General features: G+C 43.7%; 1 protein-coding gene across 2 annotated transcripts in view; it reads left to right on the top strand.

The window, feature by feature from the left end:
• Positions 1 to 17,934, top strand: part of USP4 (ubiquitin specific peptidase 4) — a 31,386-nt gene extending 13,452 nt beyond the window's left edge. For both annotated transcript variants that reach the window (XM_041425509.1, XM_041425508.1), the window contains 13 exons: positions 383 to 541; positions 1,354 to 1,578; positions 3,054 to 3,137; positions 3,507 to 3,601; positions 12,429 to 12,620; positions 13,163 to 13,251; positions 14,117 to 14,332; positions 14,417 to 14,487; positions 14,840 to 14,955; positions 15,435 to 15,584; positions 16,240 to 16,343; positions 17,385 to 17,473; positions 17,595 to 17,934. In XM_041425509.1, coding sequence (XP_041281443.1) covers positions 383 to 541; positions 1,354 to 1,578; positions 3,054 to 3,137; positions 3,507 to 3,601; positions 12,429 to 12,620; positions 13,163 to 13,251; positions 14,117 to 14,332; positions 14,417 to 14,487; positions 14,840 to 14,955; positions 15,435 to 15,584; positions 16,240 to 16,343; positions 17,385 to 17,473; positions 17,595 to 17,696 — 1,692 coding nt within the window. In that variant the 3' untranslated portion in view covers positions 17,697 to 17,934. The remainder of the gene's footprint in view (positions 1 to 382; positions 542 to 1,353; positions 1,579 to 3,053; positions 3,138 to 3,506; positions 3,602 to 12,428; positions 12,621 to 13,162; positions 13,252 to 14,116; positions 14,333 to 14,416; positions 14,488 to 14,839; positions 14,956 to 15,434; positions 15,585 to 16,239; positions 16,344 to 17,384; positions 17,474 to 17,594) is intronic.
• The last annotated feature ends 2,599 nt before the right edge of the window (positions 17,935 to 20,533 follow it).

Below are 20,533 nucleotides of genomic sequence, written 5' to 3'. Positions count from 1 at the left end.
TGAGGGCTGTGTACAGATGAATCAGAATGGTCTTTGCTGCAAAACTAAGCAAGGTCATATGAATTGCCAGCTGCAAACTTTGGTCAGTGAGAAAAGATGTGCAAGTTACAAATCTAAACATTTAAATTATGGAGTGAGCATCAAAACACATCTCCTTGTCTATAATTTTGTTTATTGGTGTAATGTTCTCATTGCTTCAGTGTGAAGAGGTGCTTTCTGCTGAATTACTGAAAGTATCCGGGGAAATGGTTCTGGCACCTTTCCCTGCATTAGCATCCAGTTCACCATGTCCTGCTGCCAACAGGAGGTAGTGGTGAGCTGACCTCTGCCAAGCCACAACCTGAGTGTTTTGTGTCCCCTCCCTCTTGCCTTCGTGTTTCAGACACAGGTTGGGCGATTTGCTCCTCAGTTCTCAGGATACCAGCAGCAGGATTCCCAGGAGCTCTTGGCTTTTCTGCTAGATGGCTTGCATGAGGATCTGAACAGAGTGAAGAAGAAGCCCTACTTGGAGCTGAAGGATGCCAATGGCAGACCTGATTCGGTACAGTGCCTTTTACTTAAGCATTCCCAGGGCATTTAATTGGGTTCTGGGACACTTCCTGGCCTTCCTGCTCACAGGCCACATAAACATCCTTCCCACAGAGCAGTATCCCTGGCACAGGAGAACCTTGTCATGCCTTGTGGCACTCTACTTAAAAAGAGAAAAGTAGTTATGAGGTTTACCTGATAGAGGCCCAATAAGTTTCTTGTTTTCAGTTTTCTTCTTGAGACTAAAAGTCTCATGCTAACAGCAGCCTCTGATTGCCCTGAATAGATGAATGCCAGATGCCCTTTGGAAAGGAGTTTATGAGTTGTCTTGTGAAGGTCTTCAAGGAATTGTAATTTGACTCCTTTTAGACTGTCTTTGTGAAGCATGGCCATCGTTTTCCAAGACAAAAAACTCTGTTTTTTTCTTGAAAGCTGTAACTGCAGTTGCCTTTCCAAAGCAACAGGCAGCACTCCATTCCTTCTGGAGAGTGCAGCATACCAGGTTGTCCTGAAGAGTAGCATGTGATCCTGCCACTGTCCCCTCAGCTCTATTCATTCTTCTGGCATTGTGTGCACCAAGGAATACTTGATCAAACTCAGCTAGAACAAATAGATTAAATTTTACTTGATATTAGGCCTTAATTTCACTGAGAAGAAATCCCAGTGTGTTATGCTCGACATACACATACTGGTAGGGCCCCTTCCCTATGAAATTGACCTATCAGTATTAATTTTCCAAGTTTTCTTTGGTCCTGGTGCTCAACCCACTGTAGACATCTTTGCAAGAAATAACTTCTAATATATTTTTTTAAATTGTTTTTATAGGAGGTGGCAAAAGAGGCATGGGAGAATCATAGGCTGAGGAATGACTCCATCATTGTGGATATTTTTCACGGTCTTTTCAAGTCTACCCTTGTTTGTCCCAAATGCTCTAAAGTTTCTGTGACCTTTGATCCCTTCTGTTACTTAACTCTCCCACTGCCCTTGAGGAGGGATCGTCTCATGGAAGTTACCCTGGTGTATGCAGACCCACAGCGCAGACCTGTCCAGGTGAGGCACATTGAAGACAAAAATTATTTTAAGTCATCTGAGTTCTATTAGATTTTGAAATTGAGACCCTTAAAGTAATCTGAAGGATATTGATGTCTACCTTTGAGTGAGGTAGTATGGGTTTTCTGATGAAAAATCTGGGATGTGAAATCAAGTGACTTCATAAAATCTTGGCTCATGAAACTAAGGTCATGGTCAGCTGGAAGTGGCTTTCTGTGGTGAGATGACCTGTGTGATGTGCTGCTCCCTGAAAGCAGCAGTGTGCTTGCAAAATGTAAAGATGTAACTTACATTGTGCCCTGGGGTGCACAGCAGCCTGTCAAAGTGTCTGTCCTCTGCTCTGCACATGGGCAGCCTCACCGCAGAAACTGGGGGAGGTTTAGCTCATCACAATACAAAAAAGACATGAGTCATTAGAGACTGTCCAAAGAGAGCCATGAGGATGGTGAAGGGTCTGCAGGGGAAGCCTTATGATATCACCGATGGGTGAAACCTTGTGGTCTTCAGCATCCTCACAAAGGGAAGCAAAAGGGCACTGTTCATTTTTGAGACCAGTGACAGGACCTGAGGGAAGGGCCTGAAGCTGAGTCAGGGGGGTTTAGGTTGGATACCAGGAAAAGGTTTTTCACCCAGAGGGTGGTTGAGCACTGGAACACACTCCCAGGGGAGTGGTCACAGCACCAAGCCTGTCAGTGTTCAGGGAATGTTTGGAAATGCTCTTAGGCTCATGGTGGGATTCTTGGGGTGTCCTGTGCAGGCCAGGAGTTGGGCTTTGATGGTCCTTGTGGGTCCCTTCCAACTCAGCATATTCTATGGTTCTGTGATTGCAGATGGGTAAGGCCTCTGAATTTCAAACAGAATTGAAAAATAATTCCTCTTGAGGAAAAAAAAAATTACATGTTTGCTTTTTCAGCCTCCTCAATAGACTTGTTTTAGATTTGCTCCCCACTTTATTTTCAAATGGATACACATATCCCTAAAGTAGCCTTGTGCTTGCCACACATCACAGCAGCACAAGCTGGGGCACCCAAGGAGAGTGACTGGATGTCCTGATGCAGTTTTGGAGGAGCTGATTGTCAGTATTTCCACGTCTGTTAAGATTTTTGCCTTGACCTTTAGCAGCATTGAAGAGAATGGCTCTAAGATGTTTTTTATCACAGAAAAAACCCAGCAATTTTGTGTTCTAAGCAAGCTGCTGTGTCTGGTGATTATGTTTTTTCCTGGATTTTACTACTGCTGAGCCTGATCACAGCAGAAGGCTGTTCATGGCTTTCATTCCCTCCAAATCCCTACTTTGTGTAGGGCAAAGCTGAGATCCAGAAGACCTTCAAGTGTGTGGTTGTGACCTTAACTTCAGCAGAACTCCTGTAAATTAAAGAATTAAGAGTTTTAAGACTTTATTTCCATTTTCTTGCTCTCTGCCTTGTATGGGTTTCTTTTGCCTGGTGTAAATATAACATTCTCTTTGTTTCTAGTACCGGGTTGTGGTGCCAATGATGGGGGCCATCTCAGATCTGTGTGAATCACTTTCCAGACTCTCTGGTGTTCCTGCAGAAAATGTAAGAATAAATGCAGACAGTAATTTTGATAAATGTTTGTACTTCTTGAAGCATTTTGGTGGCCTAGCTTTTATATGGGTGATAAGCTGAACTTAATGGGTTAGTGACAAAACTGCAATAAGTTAAAATGCTGTTCTTTGCTTATAAGATTAAAAAGATGGATGAAATAGTCTGTATTTATTCTGATAGTTACATTGCAGTAGAGAGGTTTGAGAGAAGGGACAGAAAATTAAAGTGCAACTAACACTGGTATACTGATAGTTGTGATAGAGAATGGGAATAAACTGTTGCTTGAATTTAAAGGCAGCTTGTCTAAATTTATGTAAGCTTTTACTATAATCACTTTGCAAATCTCACTTGCTGTCCTAGATGGTGGTGACAGACGTGTATAATCACAGATTCCACAAAATCTTCCAAATGGATGAAGGTTTAAATCATATCATGCCAAAAGACGACATCTTTGTGTGAGTAAACTGGAAAAATGCCATGTGTGAAGAATACTGCAAAACATTTGCTTTGCTTTTAGGTTCTAAAACCCAGTTCCTGTCCCCTCACAAAACCTAAGCCTTCTTGTAGACCTTTTGTATGACTCAGCAGTAATGCAGCATTGCTCCTATCAGCAGGTCAGCTCTGCAGTGTTCAGCTGATATTCTTCTAACACAGGAGGGCATGGCCCTTGGGTAGTCTGGTCTGTGTTAATGCAGTTTAGAACTTTTTGCAAGCCTCTTTAGGACATAATTACATCTGGATTACAGTTTTGCTCTTAGTGACATTTTTAGTTTCACTCAAGCTTGTTGTTCTTATGTTTTCCAAATCAGCCAAAAGCTTTGCACTGTTACTAGGATAGTAAGAAGTCTGAGCTGTTGTACTCTGTCTTTCCAAAATCCATCCTGGTTGTTAGAGCACCATGGCTGGGGGTTTTTATAAACTCTTGACTGGTGCTTAACACTGTATCTAAACTGTTGTTGTGAGGGCAAAGCTGAGGATTTGGTTGTGCTGCTTGATGTTCTGCATGTGTGGGGTGGGTGAGATAATTCCAGTCACCTCTGAAATCTGGTGAGGAGAGCAGAGCAGAAGTCGTGTTTCTCTATTGCAGCTGAGATGTGAGAACGTTCCAGTGCAAGAATGTTGCTGCCATGAAATTGTTGGGTCTGTGTGGAGATCTGCACTGACATCCTCTGGTGCTGTGTGAACCTTTCAGGGGGTGGGATGCTGTGACATACTGGTGCTCTTTTGTCCTCCTGTCTGCTGTGACCTTATTGCTGAGATGTGATGAAGGAGTTTTGTAAAAGTTGTCTTCAGCTGTGTGACCAGTTGGGATCTCTGGGAGGGACGTTTGACTTCTGTGAAATCTCTTTGTAGAGTGTTAGTTTGTAAGTCTCTCTGTCTCTGCAGCAAGTAAAACATTTTAAAAACAAGAAGCATGATATTACAGTGGTAATGGCAAAAAAACTCTACTTTCATACAGGCATAACATATTGTAAATCCTTCCACAGAAAACAACTATGTCTGAATCAGGTCTGGCCTGGGATGTGGGGCAAGCATTGGCTGAACTGCAGCTCCAAGTGTATTTTCCTTTGCAGTTGCCACTTCCTTTTATGTGCAGGGTAACTGTAAATGAGGTGCTGCTGTGAGTCACAGTGAGTGAACTGACCTGGGTTAAAAATAGCCTTCTGAGGAAGAGGAGAGGTAGCAGGAGGAAGTTTTGCAAATCCTGTTTTTCCATGTATACCCTCCAAGATCTTTTCAGCACTGAGGGGTGAGAGCAAGAAGCCAGGCACCAGGGCAAGAATTAGGAAAAAGCTGTTCATAGGAAGTCTTTCAATGGGTAATGCTGCCAGGAAAAAGATATGTAAAGTAATATCCTAACTACAGCTAAAACCCAGCATTCTTTTATTGAAAGGAAGTCTTGTCTCAAAAACCAGCAGAGAAACATTTGTTCATAAAGAGGAAAGTTTTTAAAGGCAAATGCATAATTACTTCCAGTGTGGGCAATCTACCTGCCTTGCCTGGTTATAAAAGGTCTGCTGTTAGGTGTTCTAAGATCATTCAATAAATGGTTAGAGTAGTGTGAAGGTTCTTTAATTCCACTTTGTTTCCATCTATTATTTTTTTGTCCTGCCAGCTTCAAAACCTGTTTTCCATTAGGGAATGTACTTTTATTTGTGGATGTACCTCTCTGCCTTCTGCTTCTTCCAGAAAAGATGGTTTTACAGTTAAAGAGGAACTTGTCTAGTGCTGCTCAAGCTGTTGTGTTTCTGCCAGAAGTTAAGGGCAATGACTTGGCAGATCAGGTTTCTGCCTCCTGCAGGTGCTGTGTAGTGTGTGGCTGGGAATGTGGTATGTGGTGGTCATGTGTTCAGACTGCTCTTGCCAATAACTTCAGGAGTTTCTGATATCTCAGCAACTTAACTTCTTAGATTACTGGCAAATGTATCACTGTTTATTAAAGAGAGGAATAAAAAATACTTTAAAAATAGGTATTTCAAAACTTTCCACCTTTAAAGAACAAACTTGTTTCCACTTGAAATGTTGAGAAACATTTTATTTCCCCAAAGTCAGTGAAGAAGAGTTTCTCACTAAAAAACTTTTTTTTTTTTTCTTAAATTGAGGCAAATTATTTAGAGGAGTGACAGGAAAAGACTTGCTGCTTATGACTTGGAGGATGCTCTGCATAGTCCATGAAATGTTCAGCTTGGAAAAGGTGCTCCTGTACTGGTGATGGAGCTGTGGGGTGTAGAACTGCTTACACAGAGTGATGCATCTCTCTGCTGATCCTGAAAGAAAACTGTCTTTGTATCACTTAATGAAGGGAAACAGATGCCTTTTATTAGAAAGTACAGCAGTGTAGGGTTTTACAGTCACAGTGTATTCACCCAAAATTCACAATTGAAATAAATAACCTAAAAAAAATTCAATAAACTATGCTAACTCACCAAACATTTGTTTACACTACATTTATACTGGATACTACCACAAAATAAACCCTTAAGAACACTTTCTAGAGTGTTGGGCTGAAAAGATAGCAATTGCTTTTTAAGAAAGGAAGAATCCTTCTGGAAGGTTCTTGCCTACCATGTTTTGAAAGTTGAAATTTTTCCTAAGATTTGTGTGAATCACTTAATGGCCTTGTGTGGTAAGACTAAAACATACCAGCTTAGAGTCTAGGAAAATAGAAGTTACAGAACAGATGGGTTTTTAATAGCATTGCTTATTTATAAATCAAATAGGGAAGCTGCATCACTTCAGGGTGTTGGGCTCAGTGCAGTAAAGCCAAGTGAGAGCTATGTCAGCTATCAGGTGTGAAAAACAAATTGGAAAGGGATTATCTGGTAGTCCTGGCACCTTTTGCAGGGTATGTTCTTAGGTACTAAATGTTAATGTAAATGTGCTTCCAGTTGATGTATAATGCAACCTGGGATATAACTGAGTACCATCAGTTACTTTGATTCTAGAAAACATCTTTTGCTTGAAGAAAAAAATTATCTCGTGTATAAATGAAAGTTACTTCATGATACTTGCTGTCTCATGTGCTTGAACTCTTTCCTAATTCATGTTTTATTGATCCTGTCCCTTTTACATGCTCATCATGTGCTCTTATTTCCCAGTAATGTCCAGTAGCAAGACTTCTCTGTGGGAAAACTGTAATGTGTATATCTTGCTCCTTGTTTTGAGTAGTTGCAGTGAGATGCTAAGTTTCTTTCACTGTTTAGAAAACAAAGAGAAAAACTATCCAAAACAGATCAGTGCAGCATATTGAGAAACAGATATTTCTCATGTATATTTTCCCAAAACTTGTGTGCATTTCCCAAACTTATATTTTGAAATTACAGATGGCTCAGTGATCCTATTGATTTTTGAGGTCTTTTTCTGAAGAATTTTCTTGCCTGTTCTTTGAATTGGGGTAGGCTCACAGGCCTTTTCTTTTGTTCTTCCTGATTCCTTCCTGTGATTTCTTCCACACTGAGTGAATTCTGGGAGAAGCTGTGATAAACTGAAGACTGCACTCTTCCGTTTAAATAATTTTTTTTTAAGGTGTAACAGTTTCCTCACCTGAGAAGCACTCCTCCCTTCCACTGAAAGAAGCAAACCAAGGTTGTTCTAATAATCATCTGTGGTTGTTTGCTGGACTCTGAGAATCCAAAGAATGAGTGGGTAATGACAGGGCAGTACAAAGCCCCGGGGCTCTGAGTTCATGAGCAGCTGCCATCCAGTTGTTCCTGTGTTCTTTGCTCTCATTGTTCCCCTCTAAACACGATCTTACTCAGATCTCCCACCTGTCATCACCTTTGTGGCTGTCTCCTGTAGGAGAAGTCAGTTCTTGCAGTGGTTCTGAAGCTGTAAGATCTGCTCGTAACTTAAACTGGCAATTCTTGCCTTCTGTACCTTTCTTAGCATCATATTAAGTTGTTTCAGGATTGTAAAATTTAATTATGACTGTCAATCTCTTACAGTGTTTCTGCAGGTTTGCTTTGCTGAGAGTAGTAGCCAGGCCTGCCTGTAACAAAATACCCCTGTGGTTTACCAGACCTCTGATCTTGCTGTATTGTGCACTGGCCAGCTGGCAACACGCATCTCAATTCAAAATTCAGAAACTCCTAACTGCAGGAGATCTGTGCTCCAGCAGGGCTGTGACTTAAAAAAATTAAAGTCAGTACTTTTGTACTCGTGTCTTGCTTTTGACACTAATGTCTGTTAAGTCTCAGCTTTTGATTTGGGCCTCTCAGTTGGTTTGTTACTGATCAGATAATGGATTTCCCTGAAATGCTTGGGTTGGAAATATCAGTGAGCGGGAGCTCTCACAACACATTGCAGCAGGAATGGGTCTTGGCTTTTCTGAGCATTTGCTTGACATGAATATGGTCTACAGACATGAATATTGTAGTCCAGACTGTGCTGTTGGTGAAATTTGGGAAATGTGCTGTATCTGGGATGTATGGAATATTGAGATGCCACCTTTTATGGGATATTTCAGTGGCAGGAAAAACTGAGGGTTTTTTCCTGCTTTTCACCCTAGGGTTATGAGGGAAGACACATTCAGTTTTGCAGGGCATCTTGGACATCTTGAGATGTGTATTGTGAATTTTAATGTGCCACTAAAGTGGTTGGGAATACTGAATCTGGGGGAGCGAGGAAGGGGCAAGAATTGGACTGCATTTGGAACTTAAGCTGAATAGATTGCAATATGGAAAATGAAGATGTGCCCTGGATGTTTAAGATGCATTTTTTCTCTGAGCTGCTCAGTTTCTGGTTCATCAGTTCTTCTGGTTTATTATCTTGCCCGCTGAGCTCTCTGATAGTAAAACCTCAAAAAGAAGAAATGCAAATACCACTGGGTTTCTTGATATTTAGGTGACTTTAAGTAACTTTGAAATGCATTCCAAAATTTACCTGGCACCTTTTACGCAAGAGGACAAAACTGTACATTTTCTTCTCCACTGAGAGGGAAGGAGTATTTGGAAATTTTGGAAATTCTCCAAGCCTGTTCTTTCACAAGGCTTTGCATTCATCTCTTTCTCATCTTGACAGGTTTGGAACTGTCAGGTAGTTCTGGAGCAAGTTGTGTTAATATTTATTGGAGAAGAGCTGGGGTGCAGAAGGTAGAGGGGGTTGCTAGAAGCCTTGAAACAGGATCATTGACTCACTGTGCAGGGGCAGTGCAGCCAGAGAATGGTGGGAGTATCCCACTTCTCACAGCTGGAAATGGTTCTCTCCAAGCATGTTGTTCTGTGGAAGGACAGGGAGCTTTGTGGCAAATGATCAGAAATCTCTCCTGTAAAGGTGGTCTGCAAATCAATTTGATGACAGTAGTTCAGTGTTTGTGCTGAATGCTCTCATTGCCCAGGCTAAGCAGAGCCCAGCATTCAGCACACAACCCAAACACTTGCTGTTTCTTTTCCTCAGGTCCTGGGAAGCCCAGCCCCACTAGGACCTCCGGCTCCCGCTCCAATGTAACCCCTCACATGCACCCTGCTGGTGATGTTCCATCACCAGGGATCCTGCTGGAGCTTGGAGCCGGCCTACAAGGGCTCAGGTAAGTACCACATAAAAACAAACTGCACAGCCCCTTTCAAGGGCGTTGCTCTTAGTGTTTCTTCTTAGTTCTGAGGAACTAAGAAGAAAAATGTTCTGATGGATAAACTAGGTACCCCTGTTCTCTTAGCCTGGCTAATGGGCATATTACAGAACATGTATTGTTTATGTTGATCAAAGTTTCACAAATTGATTTGCAGGTCACCTTTAACCTATAAAAGTGTGCATATTTGAATAGGATCTATTCAGTTTTCCATACATGCCATGTTTTCTGTCTTCTCTTACAACATGCTGTGTATTACATTTAGATAAGTTCATGGTCTTGAATAAACATCACTGACTGCAGAGATGTCAGGTTTGTTAGTGTGACTGAGGCTACAGCAATTATTGAACTGAGTTAATGAGGTCAGCAGACCAGCAGGTCCAATAGTTTTATACAAAACATTTGAGAGGTGTAGGATCTTGTAGCAGACTGATCTGTGAAGTTTGTTCACACTCACTAAAATGGGGGTTTCTTGTTTGAAATGAGCCTTTGTGTCCTTTCCAAAATGAACTTGAATTTATTTAAGCCTTGTATAAACCTCCTCATAGTTTTTAATCTTGTTCCTCTGCAAGACAGGCGCAATCCTTTGGTTCTACATCCATCTAGAATCCTCCAGGTTCTACAGTGCAAACTGTCCATTGTCTTAAGAAAGTTGCATTTTTAGTCTCTGATCTCTTAGCTTACTTGTTTGTTTGTGTTCTGGTATTGTGAAAGAAAGTAAACAGATTAGGAGCATCTCCACTTCCTAGAAGAGATCAGAATATGTGCAGCAGTTTCTCCCAGTTTTTTTCCAGTCCTGTGTTTATTCTTACTATCTACTTTTGACCCTGTTGTGGCTTCTCAGCAGCATCTCTGGGTTGTTGTGCAGTAGTAACCCCCTTCAGACAGATCTGTTTGGCAGCTTCTGCAAGGCATTTCTTCCTGCCTTTCTTCATTCTGTTTGAAAATAGACTTCTTGGTTGTTGCTGTAGATTGACTTGTGGTCCACATAGTGTTTTGCAGTGGAGTTAATATCACAGACCCCAGCACCTGTGAGGGAATGTTTCAGTAACATGCAGCCTGTATATTAACCTGGTGTTTAGCTCAGAGTATTTTTTGCTTTCAGTGTCCTTTCCTGTAGCTCTGGTCCTTCATAGCTTTCCATTCTTCTGTGCACTTGCTTTACCTTCATTGTGCAATGGAACAAAAGTTACCTCATTGCTCACTGCCTCCTTTCTGAATTGAACCACACACCTGAACTTCCATAATACAGATAAAGATTGGTCAAGTCCTACCCTATTACTTAGTTTTCAGACACTTCTGAGTTGTCATGAATTATAAAGGCAATTAGCCAGTATCTAGCAGTGTGGTAGCAGCTGAGTTAATGTTTCTGACTTCTAAAACCATGTTGTGTCATCTGGAGTAGCATCACCTTCATGTTCTATTATTTCAATTAGGTTGTGACATACAGAATTATGAGGTATTGTCCAGCAATTCTCAGTATCAGCTCTGCAGCCTGTTACACTGTACATAAAGTACTTGGGTTTTGGTTCTTTTTTCAAGGGATAGCTGTTGCTCAGGAGATCACAAAAATGACAGCTCTTGAGTCTGATATGCCTGCTTTTAGTACTAGTATATAAAAGGTGTTCTGAGGTGGAGTGGGTAGAGGGACACTTGAATAATCAGATCTGTTGTGTTGTGGTGAGAAGTGTGTGAGATGCTCTCTGCAGGGTGTTATAGGGTGCTGTGTGCTGGCTGTTTGTGATGCATAGACCCCTGCCTGTGGGAGCAGTCTTTTATTTCTGTCTCATCTGTTCCTTCTCATGGGCAGGGCTTCATTCAGGTGCTTGAGGGTGGAGTGTAAATGGGGCTTCATTAATTGCTGCTTGCAGAGCAGTGTAGGTAGTGTGAGAGGAGTCATGCACTGAGCTGTGTTACAGGAGTCCAGGCTAAGGGTCTCATAGGACCTGGTGTTAATCACAGCTTATATTCTGGGACTGAGTATGGCCTTTTGTGGTTTAAACAGTAGTAAGTGAAATAGTTCACCTTTTTGTGGTGCTGTTTCTCAGGAAGCTTTGGGAGGTGTGGACTGTATGCAGTGCTGGTGTCCAGCTGAGTAGCATTGACAGCCTAGAAAACCTCAGCAGCTGCTGGCATTGGATTCTTATGCTGACTCTGAGCTCTTGTGTTCTTGGTGGGCTGGGACTCCCTGGCAGGATGTTTTCCTTCATGTACTCTACTGAACTCAGTCCAAGTCCCAAGCCGGGATCCTTTTTTGTTGTAAGTAGGATGAAGCAGAATTACGGCTCTGAAATTTTTCTCCTCCCTGCTCTGAACACAGGAATAAAAAATGTTTCTCAGCTCTTGAGAGAAGGGGAGTGGCTTGTCTAGTGGAAGAGAATTGTTAGGAGTTTCAGGCATTCAGATATGTGCCTGTGGTCTAGGTCATTAAGTGTAGTGACATCTTTTCATGAAATCGTTCTTTCTCTTTCAGTTTTAAGATAAATCTGGGACAGGTGACTCACTAAACTGAAGAGCAGTGTGACTTGGCATTCCTGAAAATGAATCTTTTGTAATGAATAGGCCTGAAGCAAACAGTGTGATAGTGTTGGATCATGTGGTTACTTTTGCCTCTCCTCTGACAGCTGCAAATACCTCATTTGCTGTTTCACCCAGGGCACAAACTGCGTCACAGTCTCCTCACTGTTCTCCCAGGCTGTTTGTTGTCTTCCAGAATTTTTCTTGTTTGTTTATTGTCCTTGGATTTTTCTGTGAAGCAGATGTTTCCAGACTCTTGGTTTTATGAAACGTTAGCTGCTCAGTGATGTGAGCTCAGGCCTTAAAACTGATTGAGAGGCTGGCAGAATGCAAGACCCAAGGTATCAACAAGATTTCTTTCTCCAAGGAGAACAAACACTGTCAGAGGAATTTCAAAGTACATTTAGTATTTTTCACTGGTTGAAGCACGGTGGAGTTGTCAAGGTCTTTGGAGGTAATTGGTAACAGGGGTTTGAATTAGGAATAAAGACAGAGGGAAGGTGGCAGCTTAGTCATTTGCAGGTTTGTGTCCTGTGCCACTGTGAGCCATGGGGTGTGTTCAGGAAACTGCTCTTTGGCATGAGGACAGCACAACCCTCCTGTACTATTGGAGAGACCTGAACTTAGTTCATATTGGTCCTACCTGCTGTGCTTCTTGGCAGTGGAATAACCCATGGAAATACCTATCTTTCAAACAGGTATGAAGTTTGCAAGCCAAGTGAGGATGGCTCAGAGTATGTTACTCTCTCCATTTACTTTCGGGAAAAGACAGTGAGGCAATCCAGCAATACTTCAGGGACTGTGCTCTTTGGGCAGCCACTGTTAATATCTGTGCCCAAACACAAGCTCACTGTGGATCACCTGTACAGTGTGGTTTTGGAGCAGATCAGGTAAGTCATGGCTGTACCTTTGAATCCTTATGCCAAGCTCTAGAGCTTGCTTATTCAATTACACTGTAATAGGATTACTGAATCCTTGTTAACAGGGAGAATTTTCCTTGATTTGTGTGGGTTGTATAAACCAGGATTTGCATTGCATTAGTGTCTGGAGGCCCCAGGGACATTTCAAGGTCCTGGCTTTTTGGGCTTTGCAACAGATACTGCTGGCTCAGCCTTGCAAAAGGAGTCAGGAGCACAACTGAGGGCATGTTTTCAGGGCTCACACATGGGGCCACCATAACTTACTTTTGCCTTTTCAGTATACGGCCAGTGAAACATGGGAAAAGCAGTGAGAGCAAAGATTTAGGGAATTGTTGTTTGACTCATTCTGAGGGCTCTTGGTGCTGTCATGTAAATGTAAACGGTGCTGTACGGGTTGGGTTCTGGTTTGCTGGAGGGAATTGGGCAGCAAGAGCTGATGATAGAGGGGTGTGCTGCTGTTCTGGTGCACAGCTACAGTATGGTTGTGTCAGAAATGTATCCCTTCTCTTCAGCCGCTGTGTGAAACTTCCTCTGGCAGAAGAATACTCCTCACCCTGCCCAGACAGAGGAACCTGCAATGGCTCCAATGGTGTGGTTGAAGGTAAAAATTTGCTGGAAGCTTTTCAGCACTTTAGCTTTCTAACAGCATTTGTTTTGTGCTGTATTTGGCTTAAGCTCTAGCAGGTTGTTTCTCCACCGTAATTAAACCACACTGTTGTGCTGGACAGCTGCTTGGTACAGGGAAAATCTTTTAGACCATTTCCTTCCTAGGGAGGTAGATGTGCAGCAGCTGGAGAACAAGGTGTGGATGTGCATTCATCCAGACCAGTGTTAGGGAAGTCCTTGCTTAATTGAGCAAGGTGCCTCCTTCCAGAGGCAGCCCTTCCTGACATGCCCTTTGGTGATGAAAACTGGCCTGTTAGGTCACAAAGATTGTGGAGAAATTTGTCTGTTGGAGGACATAGAATGAACACTCTCATTCCTAGGCCACATGCTCTCTAGGAAGCTTTTAATGCTGATGGCACACGAGTGTTTCCCTTCCCTGTTTGAAATGATTCACTAGTGTAGCCTTGAGGGTAACAGCTGCAATGAGTTAAATGAGAAAAAACCTGCCCATTTTCCCCAGAGAATGGAAATAACTTTCCTGGTGACTTACATATTCCTTTCTGTGAAGACACCCAGCTGCAGCCTTGCTGATTCTCTCTTAAGGTGTGCTCTCAGAAGGAGTCATTGTTAACCTGCACACTGAGCGCTCTCCTAAACTGGCATCTGCTAAAGGAGAAAATACAGCTTCAGATGGAGTGGTTAGCAAGCAGAGGTTTCTTTTCCTGTGTCCCTTTTCATTGCCACCCACATAACTGGTGTGTGTTGTACAGGCTGATGCAAACAGCTGTCCATGGCAGGTGTCAGGATAAACTTCCACTGAAGCCCTGTTACATTGTCCTTGTTTGAAATGTTTTTCCCAGGCGACATTGAAGAGATGGAGCATCAGGATGGTGGAGAGGAAGGCAAGGAAAAGCTGACAGAAGTCGACCCCTGCCACTCTGAGGGTTGTATGCAGGTGGAGTCAGCAAGAGACCTGCAGCCTTGCAAGAAACAGCATTTCACTTTTAGCCTTGTGAATTCCTCTGGGACCTCGGAGATAAACTCCATTGTTGAAGGAAAAATCTTAAAACTGAATGGTAATTATTTCCTTGCTGGTTTTTTTTTTCCTTTCATCTTTTTACACCTGTGCAATAAATACTTCCTTTTTTTTTTTTTTGTAGCTTTTTCTGCAGTTGCTATTGACTGGGATTCTGAGACACGGAGGCTGCTGTATGATGAGCAGGAGGCACAGGTTGTAGTATGCTCTTTTCATAAGTCAGCTATGCAAATTTACATAGTATTTAAAAGGTGACAGTAAACAGTGTTCTGGTGGGTCATCTTTTTAACAGAATAAACTGGTTTTTTATAACAGAGTGAAACAGTTTTTACTGTCTTGATAAAAGCTCTAAACCCAAGTGAGGACATATATTTTCTCTTATGGACTATTTAACATAAGGAAGGAGTGGCTGGAAGCTGGAGATGATTGTCTGGGTGGGGAAGGAGGTGCAGAAATATGCAGTGTGGGGAAAGTGAGCATGTAATTTCTTGATGTCAGGGATTATGGAGTACATGGAATTAAATAGAGCACCTGTCTCTTTCACTAGGCATTTGAAAAACATGGAAGCATGCTACAACTACAGAAGAAGAAGGCTGTTGTAGCCCTCAGAGACTGCATAGAGCTCTTCACTACTATGGAAACACTTGGTGAACATGACCCGTGGTAAGAACCTCTGTCTGCCTGCCATACTTACCACCAAATGTAACTGAGTTCACATGATTTTTCATGGGATTCTTGTAATTTCCCAGGTCTGTCCTTTTGTCCTCCTCTTTGAGAAATCTGTCAGATCTGTATTAAGTCGTTGACTCAATAGGTTGTGGACATGGGTTAATAAAAGTATTTGTTTCCTGCCTATATTGAAGAAAAAAGTATCAGTGGGAATGCAGCTTCCAATAACCAGGCTATTTTTAAAAGTTAGTTTTTGTACAATGTGCAGTCAACATACTTGCCATAGGACTATGAAAAGAAAGTTGGAGTTTGAAATTCTCTGAGGCAATGTGTTCACCTGCATATTCCACAGGCAGTGTGCCTTCTGTCAGGCAGGGACTGTGCTTGTGCTAGTGAGGCATCTTTAATGGAAGGCCAGAAGCTTTTCTTTTGACACAGTCATGAATTTTCTTGCTTGTTTACTCCTTCCTTAGGTACTGCCCTAACTGTAAGAAACATCAGCAGGCCACGAAGAAGTTTGACTTGTGGTCTTTGCCCAGGATTTTGGTGGTACATTTAAAACGCTTCTCGTACAGCAGATACTGGAGGGATAAACTTGACACGGTTGTGGAATTCCCCATCAGGTAGGATTCTTCCCTCAGCCTAGGAAGAGCTTGAACTTGATCAAGAAAGATGTACTTCTGATGTTTCTGTTGGGTGGGCTTGTAAACTGGAGCAAGTGTTTTCTGGGTTTGAATGGCTGACAGCAGGTATGACTTGAGGGCGTTAGTGTTTTTGGGGGGTGGTTTTGTTAATGCTATTCAGCTTTATACATCTCAAAGAGCATTAATTACTAGCAGGTACTCTTTCTTCTGAAACTCAGTTAAGCCTATGTGATTCAACCAAGAGAACTTCTGTAGCAATTGTAGCAAATTTTTTTGGCAGTGCTGCACTTACGGTGTTGAGTATTGCACAATTACAAGATGAAAGCCTGCCTTGTCCCTCTGCTTCTGCTTGCTAGCATCCTGCTGTGGGATGAAGCATATCCCTTACTATTCCTGTCTTATTCTTCATGCCTACACAGGGACACTCCAAGCTGTGTTTTATTCAACACCTCCCACTAAACCTGGCAGTGTTTGGTGTGTTTGTCAGGACCTGTCTTGTGTGGAGGGGGGTAACAAGTCTGGTCTTCACACTAACAGCATCTGGCCCTGAGCAGCAGAGCAGCACTGGTGCCATGCTTCAGTTCCTAAAAAGTGATGGTTACTAGTGTACTGATATTTTTGTGTTTCCTTCCAGGGGTTTGAACATGTCCGAGTTTGTCTGTGATCCAAGGGCAGGCTCATACGTGTATGACCTCATTGCAGTATCCAATCACTATGGAGCCATGGGAGTTGGCCACTGTGAGTACAGCTGCTGTGTCCTTGGTGTGCAAGGAAGTGTGGGCAGAGGGGACATGGGAGGGCTCTGCACTGGGACACCTCAATAGCCCTCACCTAAAGTGTCTGGTCCAAAACTTACCTGTGTTCTGTGTGCAGGCGAGTATTGTATTGGGATCCTGTTAGGATATGGAGGCCAGATAGGTAGCAGCACTTTGGCCTGAGGTCTGACTGATGCCTGTGGAACCCTGGTTAGCTGTCATTAGTTTGTCTGATGGTGTTCCTCAGTTTATGAGTGGAGCCAAAATTTTTCAGTGCTGAACCTGAAATTGTGACATTGGCTGACAGTAGAATGTCTCCACCTTTGCACTGATAAGGACTGACATAGGAAAATGTCATTTCATCAAGAGAAAACCCACTTACATACAAATTTGGTACATGATGAGTCTGTGCTTTCTGTCACTGGTTTTGCTGCAGCACAGATGAAAAGTGTCTGTAGGTGAGTTACGTGTATCAAGTGTTCATGCAGATCCATGCTGTAGGTGACACTTGTAAAACCACCCAGAAGCAATTTACCATGAGAGGATGATGAACTCCTGTAGCTGAAGGGGCACGTGTTCTGAGGTTGGAGATCACAGTCACAGAAGTCTTGGCTGGAAGAGATGTTGAGGGACTTCTGACTTCACTCTTGAGTGAGCATTCAAGAACCAGATTAGATCCATTAGCAGCAGAAAACTTTTCTTTCAAGTGAAAATGCAGAGTCTTAAACTGTGTGTGTTTGGGAAAGCTCTGAATCAAGGGCAGTGAACAAAGCCTACTACTGTTTTTCCCCAAGTTTCTTTTCCCTGTATCTCGGCTGTCAGGGATAAGCCTGGTGTGTGGAACCTGGTCCTAGACTAGCTGGGCCAGCTGGCACGTTGTAGATGTTCATGCTGGTTAACTGGCCTTTGGGCAGGCAATGTCAGAGCTGGCTCCTGGCCTCCCATGGTTGCAGTCCCAGTGTCCCAGCTGTGCATTCCCTGCTGGCCCTCCCCAGCATGCTGAGCTGCAGTTCCTCCCTGACAGACACTGCCTACGCCAAGAACAAGGTGAACAACAAGTGGTACTACTTCGATGACAGCAGCGTCTCGGTGGCTTCAGAAGACCAAATAGTGGTGAGTATTTGACTTGAGGCTGTTGCAGGTCCGTGCTGAGAGTGTGGTTCCCTGCTGTGGGCGTGACATTGCAGCCAAGCTGTGTGGATGGTTTCAGATGGGTTTTCTTTCTGTTCGGTAGACAAAAGCTGCGTACGTGCTGTTCTATGAGCGCCGAAACAGCGAGGAACATTCTGCCCCCTCTGCTCCCCAAGAAGAGTGTGATGGCATGGACACCAACTAAGCACCACCTCCAGCGCTCAGCCACCGTGGTAGTGGTTGCTCTTGTAAAGCAATGCCTGAGGCGCCTGAAAAGTTTTCTTCCTTCTGTAGGGGTCAAGCAGAAAATCAAGCACTGAGAGATTCAGTGCTGGGGGTTGCAGAATAGCGCTGAAGAGCCAGGAATAGGTGCTGACACTTGGGTATTTAGAGGCCAAAAATAATATATATTGGAGCTTCAATAAAGTTCTTTTTAAAATCTGGCTGAGCTGTGTGGCTAGAGGCAGGGGCTGGGGCTGTGGTTCTTGGGCTGAGGGTTGTAGCTGGGGTTGGGAGAGGACAGCCTGAGCTGGAGGCCAGGCACAGCTGAGCCTCGAGGGACCCGTGGAGGAGAATGGTGGGTATGATTCTGTGAATCGGCATTGGGGCTTCCTGCCAACTCTGGTGTTGCTGTTGGGCCCTGCCTGTGTCAGGGAGGCCTCCTGCACCTTTTCTGGAGCTCATTCAAATCTTTGTACATCTGGTCTGTTGCAGTCTCTGCCGTTGTACCTAGGTCCCCTGGCAAACGTTTCTCTTGCTTGCTCATCTCCTTCCACTGATGCATTTGAGGCTCTCCTGGGCAGTTTTAACTCAGCATTTCTCATGTGAACACTGAATCCAGTGATGCAGGAATCTTGTCCAGAAGTGAATCATACCTGCCTGTGGTGTGGCATATGTGCAGGCTGATCCCCATGGAGATGCAGGATACAGCTGCTCTGGCTCCTCTTCTTCTGCAGAGAAATTACCATCCATAACATTGATGATTTCTTGTCTTTTCCATCTCCTACACCCCTCACTTCCAGGCTGCTCTGTAAGCACTTTTCTGCTGCCAGCATTTCTCCTATGGTTTGTGCAGTGACAGCATTTTTATCCTTTTTTGCTCATTTATGTCTCCAGCCAAGCTCAGCACTGTGTCCCCAGAGCTGTCACCTGTATGGGTGACAGCCCAATGCAATGGATTGTGTGAATTTTCAGTCTTTTCTCTTGCAGCTTTGTTTTTTTTTGCACTGCTCTTTCAGCCTTCCTCCACCCTTGAGTGCTGCCTTTTGTGTCCTCACCTGATCATCCTCTGTGGGGCTGCAGGTGTGATGGTCCTGTCCCAGGTCCTGTTTGTCTCTGCTGTTCAGTGGTTCTGCTCCATCCTTTTGTTACAACTGGCAAATGCTCTTCCTCCTTCACTGTGTGTTGCTTTTTAGGATTCAAGTCCAGCTTTCTTGAAAAGAGACTCCTGTGAGTCTCAGTGGAGAACTGGTCTTCCATGTGAAAAATGGGAAAAATTCCAGAGCCTTAGCTTGTATTTTTTTAGGGAAACATCTAGCTCAAGGTAGTGAACCAAACAGGAGGGTTTTTCCTTCTTGGATCCAAGTGTGTTGGCAGAATGAAAGGCTGAGACTGGCTATCAGTGTGCTTTTTGTTCCCTCTGGAATATGTGCTTGCAGCTGCTGTGGCTTCAATGCTGGCCGTCACCTTCTGTGGTGGTGCTCAGCAGTGCTCATCCATTTAACTCTAAACTTTCCACCTCAGCCCCACCTTTCTGCAGCCCTGGGCAACAAGCAGTGCCTGAAATTGCAGTGTGCTTGTCCCTGCACCCTGGGAGGGCAGCACCAGGCAGCCCTTTTACCAGGGCACTGGAAAGTGATGGGAAGGAGGAAGGGGGAAGGGGTTTTGTCTCTAGCCAGCATGCTGCTGATGTGATTCTCCTTTGTGGAATTAGCTTTAAAGCATTAAAATTTAAATTTTGAGATCACAATTGCTTAGTTGCTTCTGCTGTTTCATTTTATTTTTATTTTTGCAACTCTTAATATTGAATTTTTTTTCCTTATTACTGAGGGGAGCATGCAAAAAGCAACTTTTAAGCTGTAGCACTGCACTGAAATTACTCTAATCAGCATTTTTTTGTTGTTTTACCCTGAAAGTAAGTCATGTGGGCATTCCAAAATGGGGAATAGAGGAAAGGGAGGACAGTAAATGACGTTTTTAAAAGATAAATCAATCTGAAGTAGCCTTTGTCCTCCTCCTCACCTCCCTATCTGTGCTGACACTGAGAAATGCATCTGTGGGGCTCAATCTCAGATCCTGAACAGACTCTGTTGTACTGCAGAACAAGCAGCCCAGCTCTGCTTCCTCTGCCTCTGAGCTGCTGGGCTTTGGCTGGTGTGTGTGTGCTGTAATACCAGACTGTTTTTTAGACTAGCACTTTGTAAGTGGCTGGCTCTGTTGTACAAAGAGGAAAATTAAAGAGTGGTTTGCACTGAAACTGGGTTCTGTTGTATTTTCAGCTTTCATTACGTGGCCTAGGGCTGCTGGTTGTGGGGATGCCTCGTGCTCTAGGAGAAATTTGGGCTGGGGGAGGGTGAGTGCTGCAGAGCCAGGGGATCTGGGAGAAAATCAGCTGTTGAGGGCACAGCTCTGCTCAGCTGAGGGTTTGCTGTGCTCCAGGGTTGCCTTTTCTCCCTGCAGTGCTGGGTTGCTGGTACCTGGTGCTCTAGCAAAGCTGCCCTTGCTTTTTTGTGGCACTGGGCAGCCTCAGCTGTGGTTTTCTCCTTCCTCTTCCTCTGCAGACCCCTGAGAGGTCCTGGTCTTCCTTCTGTTCATTTTCTCCAGGGGTACCAGAGCTGCCTGTCACTACCACTGAGGTAGCTGTCCTGCAGCCTCTGTGATTTCCTCCTCAAGGCAACCTGAACACTTGTGAGAGCAGGCTGGAAAAAGCTGAGGAAGAGCAATGGGCTTGTGTGTGGGATTGTCCCAGTCCTGCAGGTCAAGGTGGGCTGTGAAACCCTGGTGAGGAGGTTTGAAGTCTTCGTGTCACACTTGCAGTGTAAG

The sequence above is a fragment of the Onychostruthus taczanowskii genome, unplaced genomic scaffold, assembly GCF_017590055.1.
Source record: "Onychostruthus taczanowskii isolate IOZ18803 unplaced genomic scaffold, ASM1759005v1 scaffold9, whole genome shotgun sequence".
Taxonomy (NCBI): Eukaryota; Metazoa; Chordata; class Aves; order Passeriformes; family Passeridae; genus Onychostruthus; species Onychostruthus taczanowskii.
This window is presented reverse-complemented; position numbering and strand designations above follow the sequence as displayed.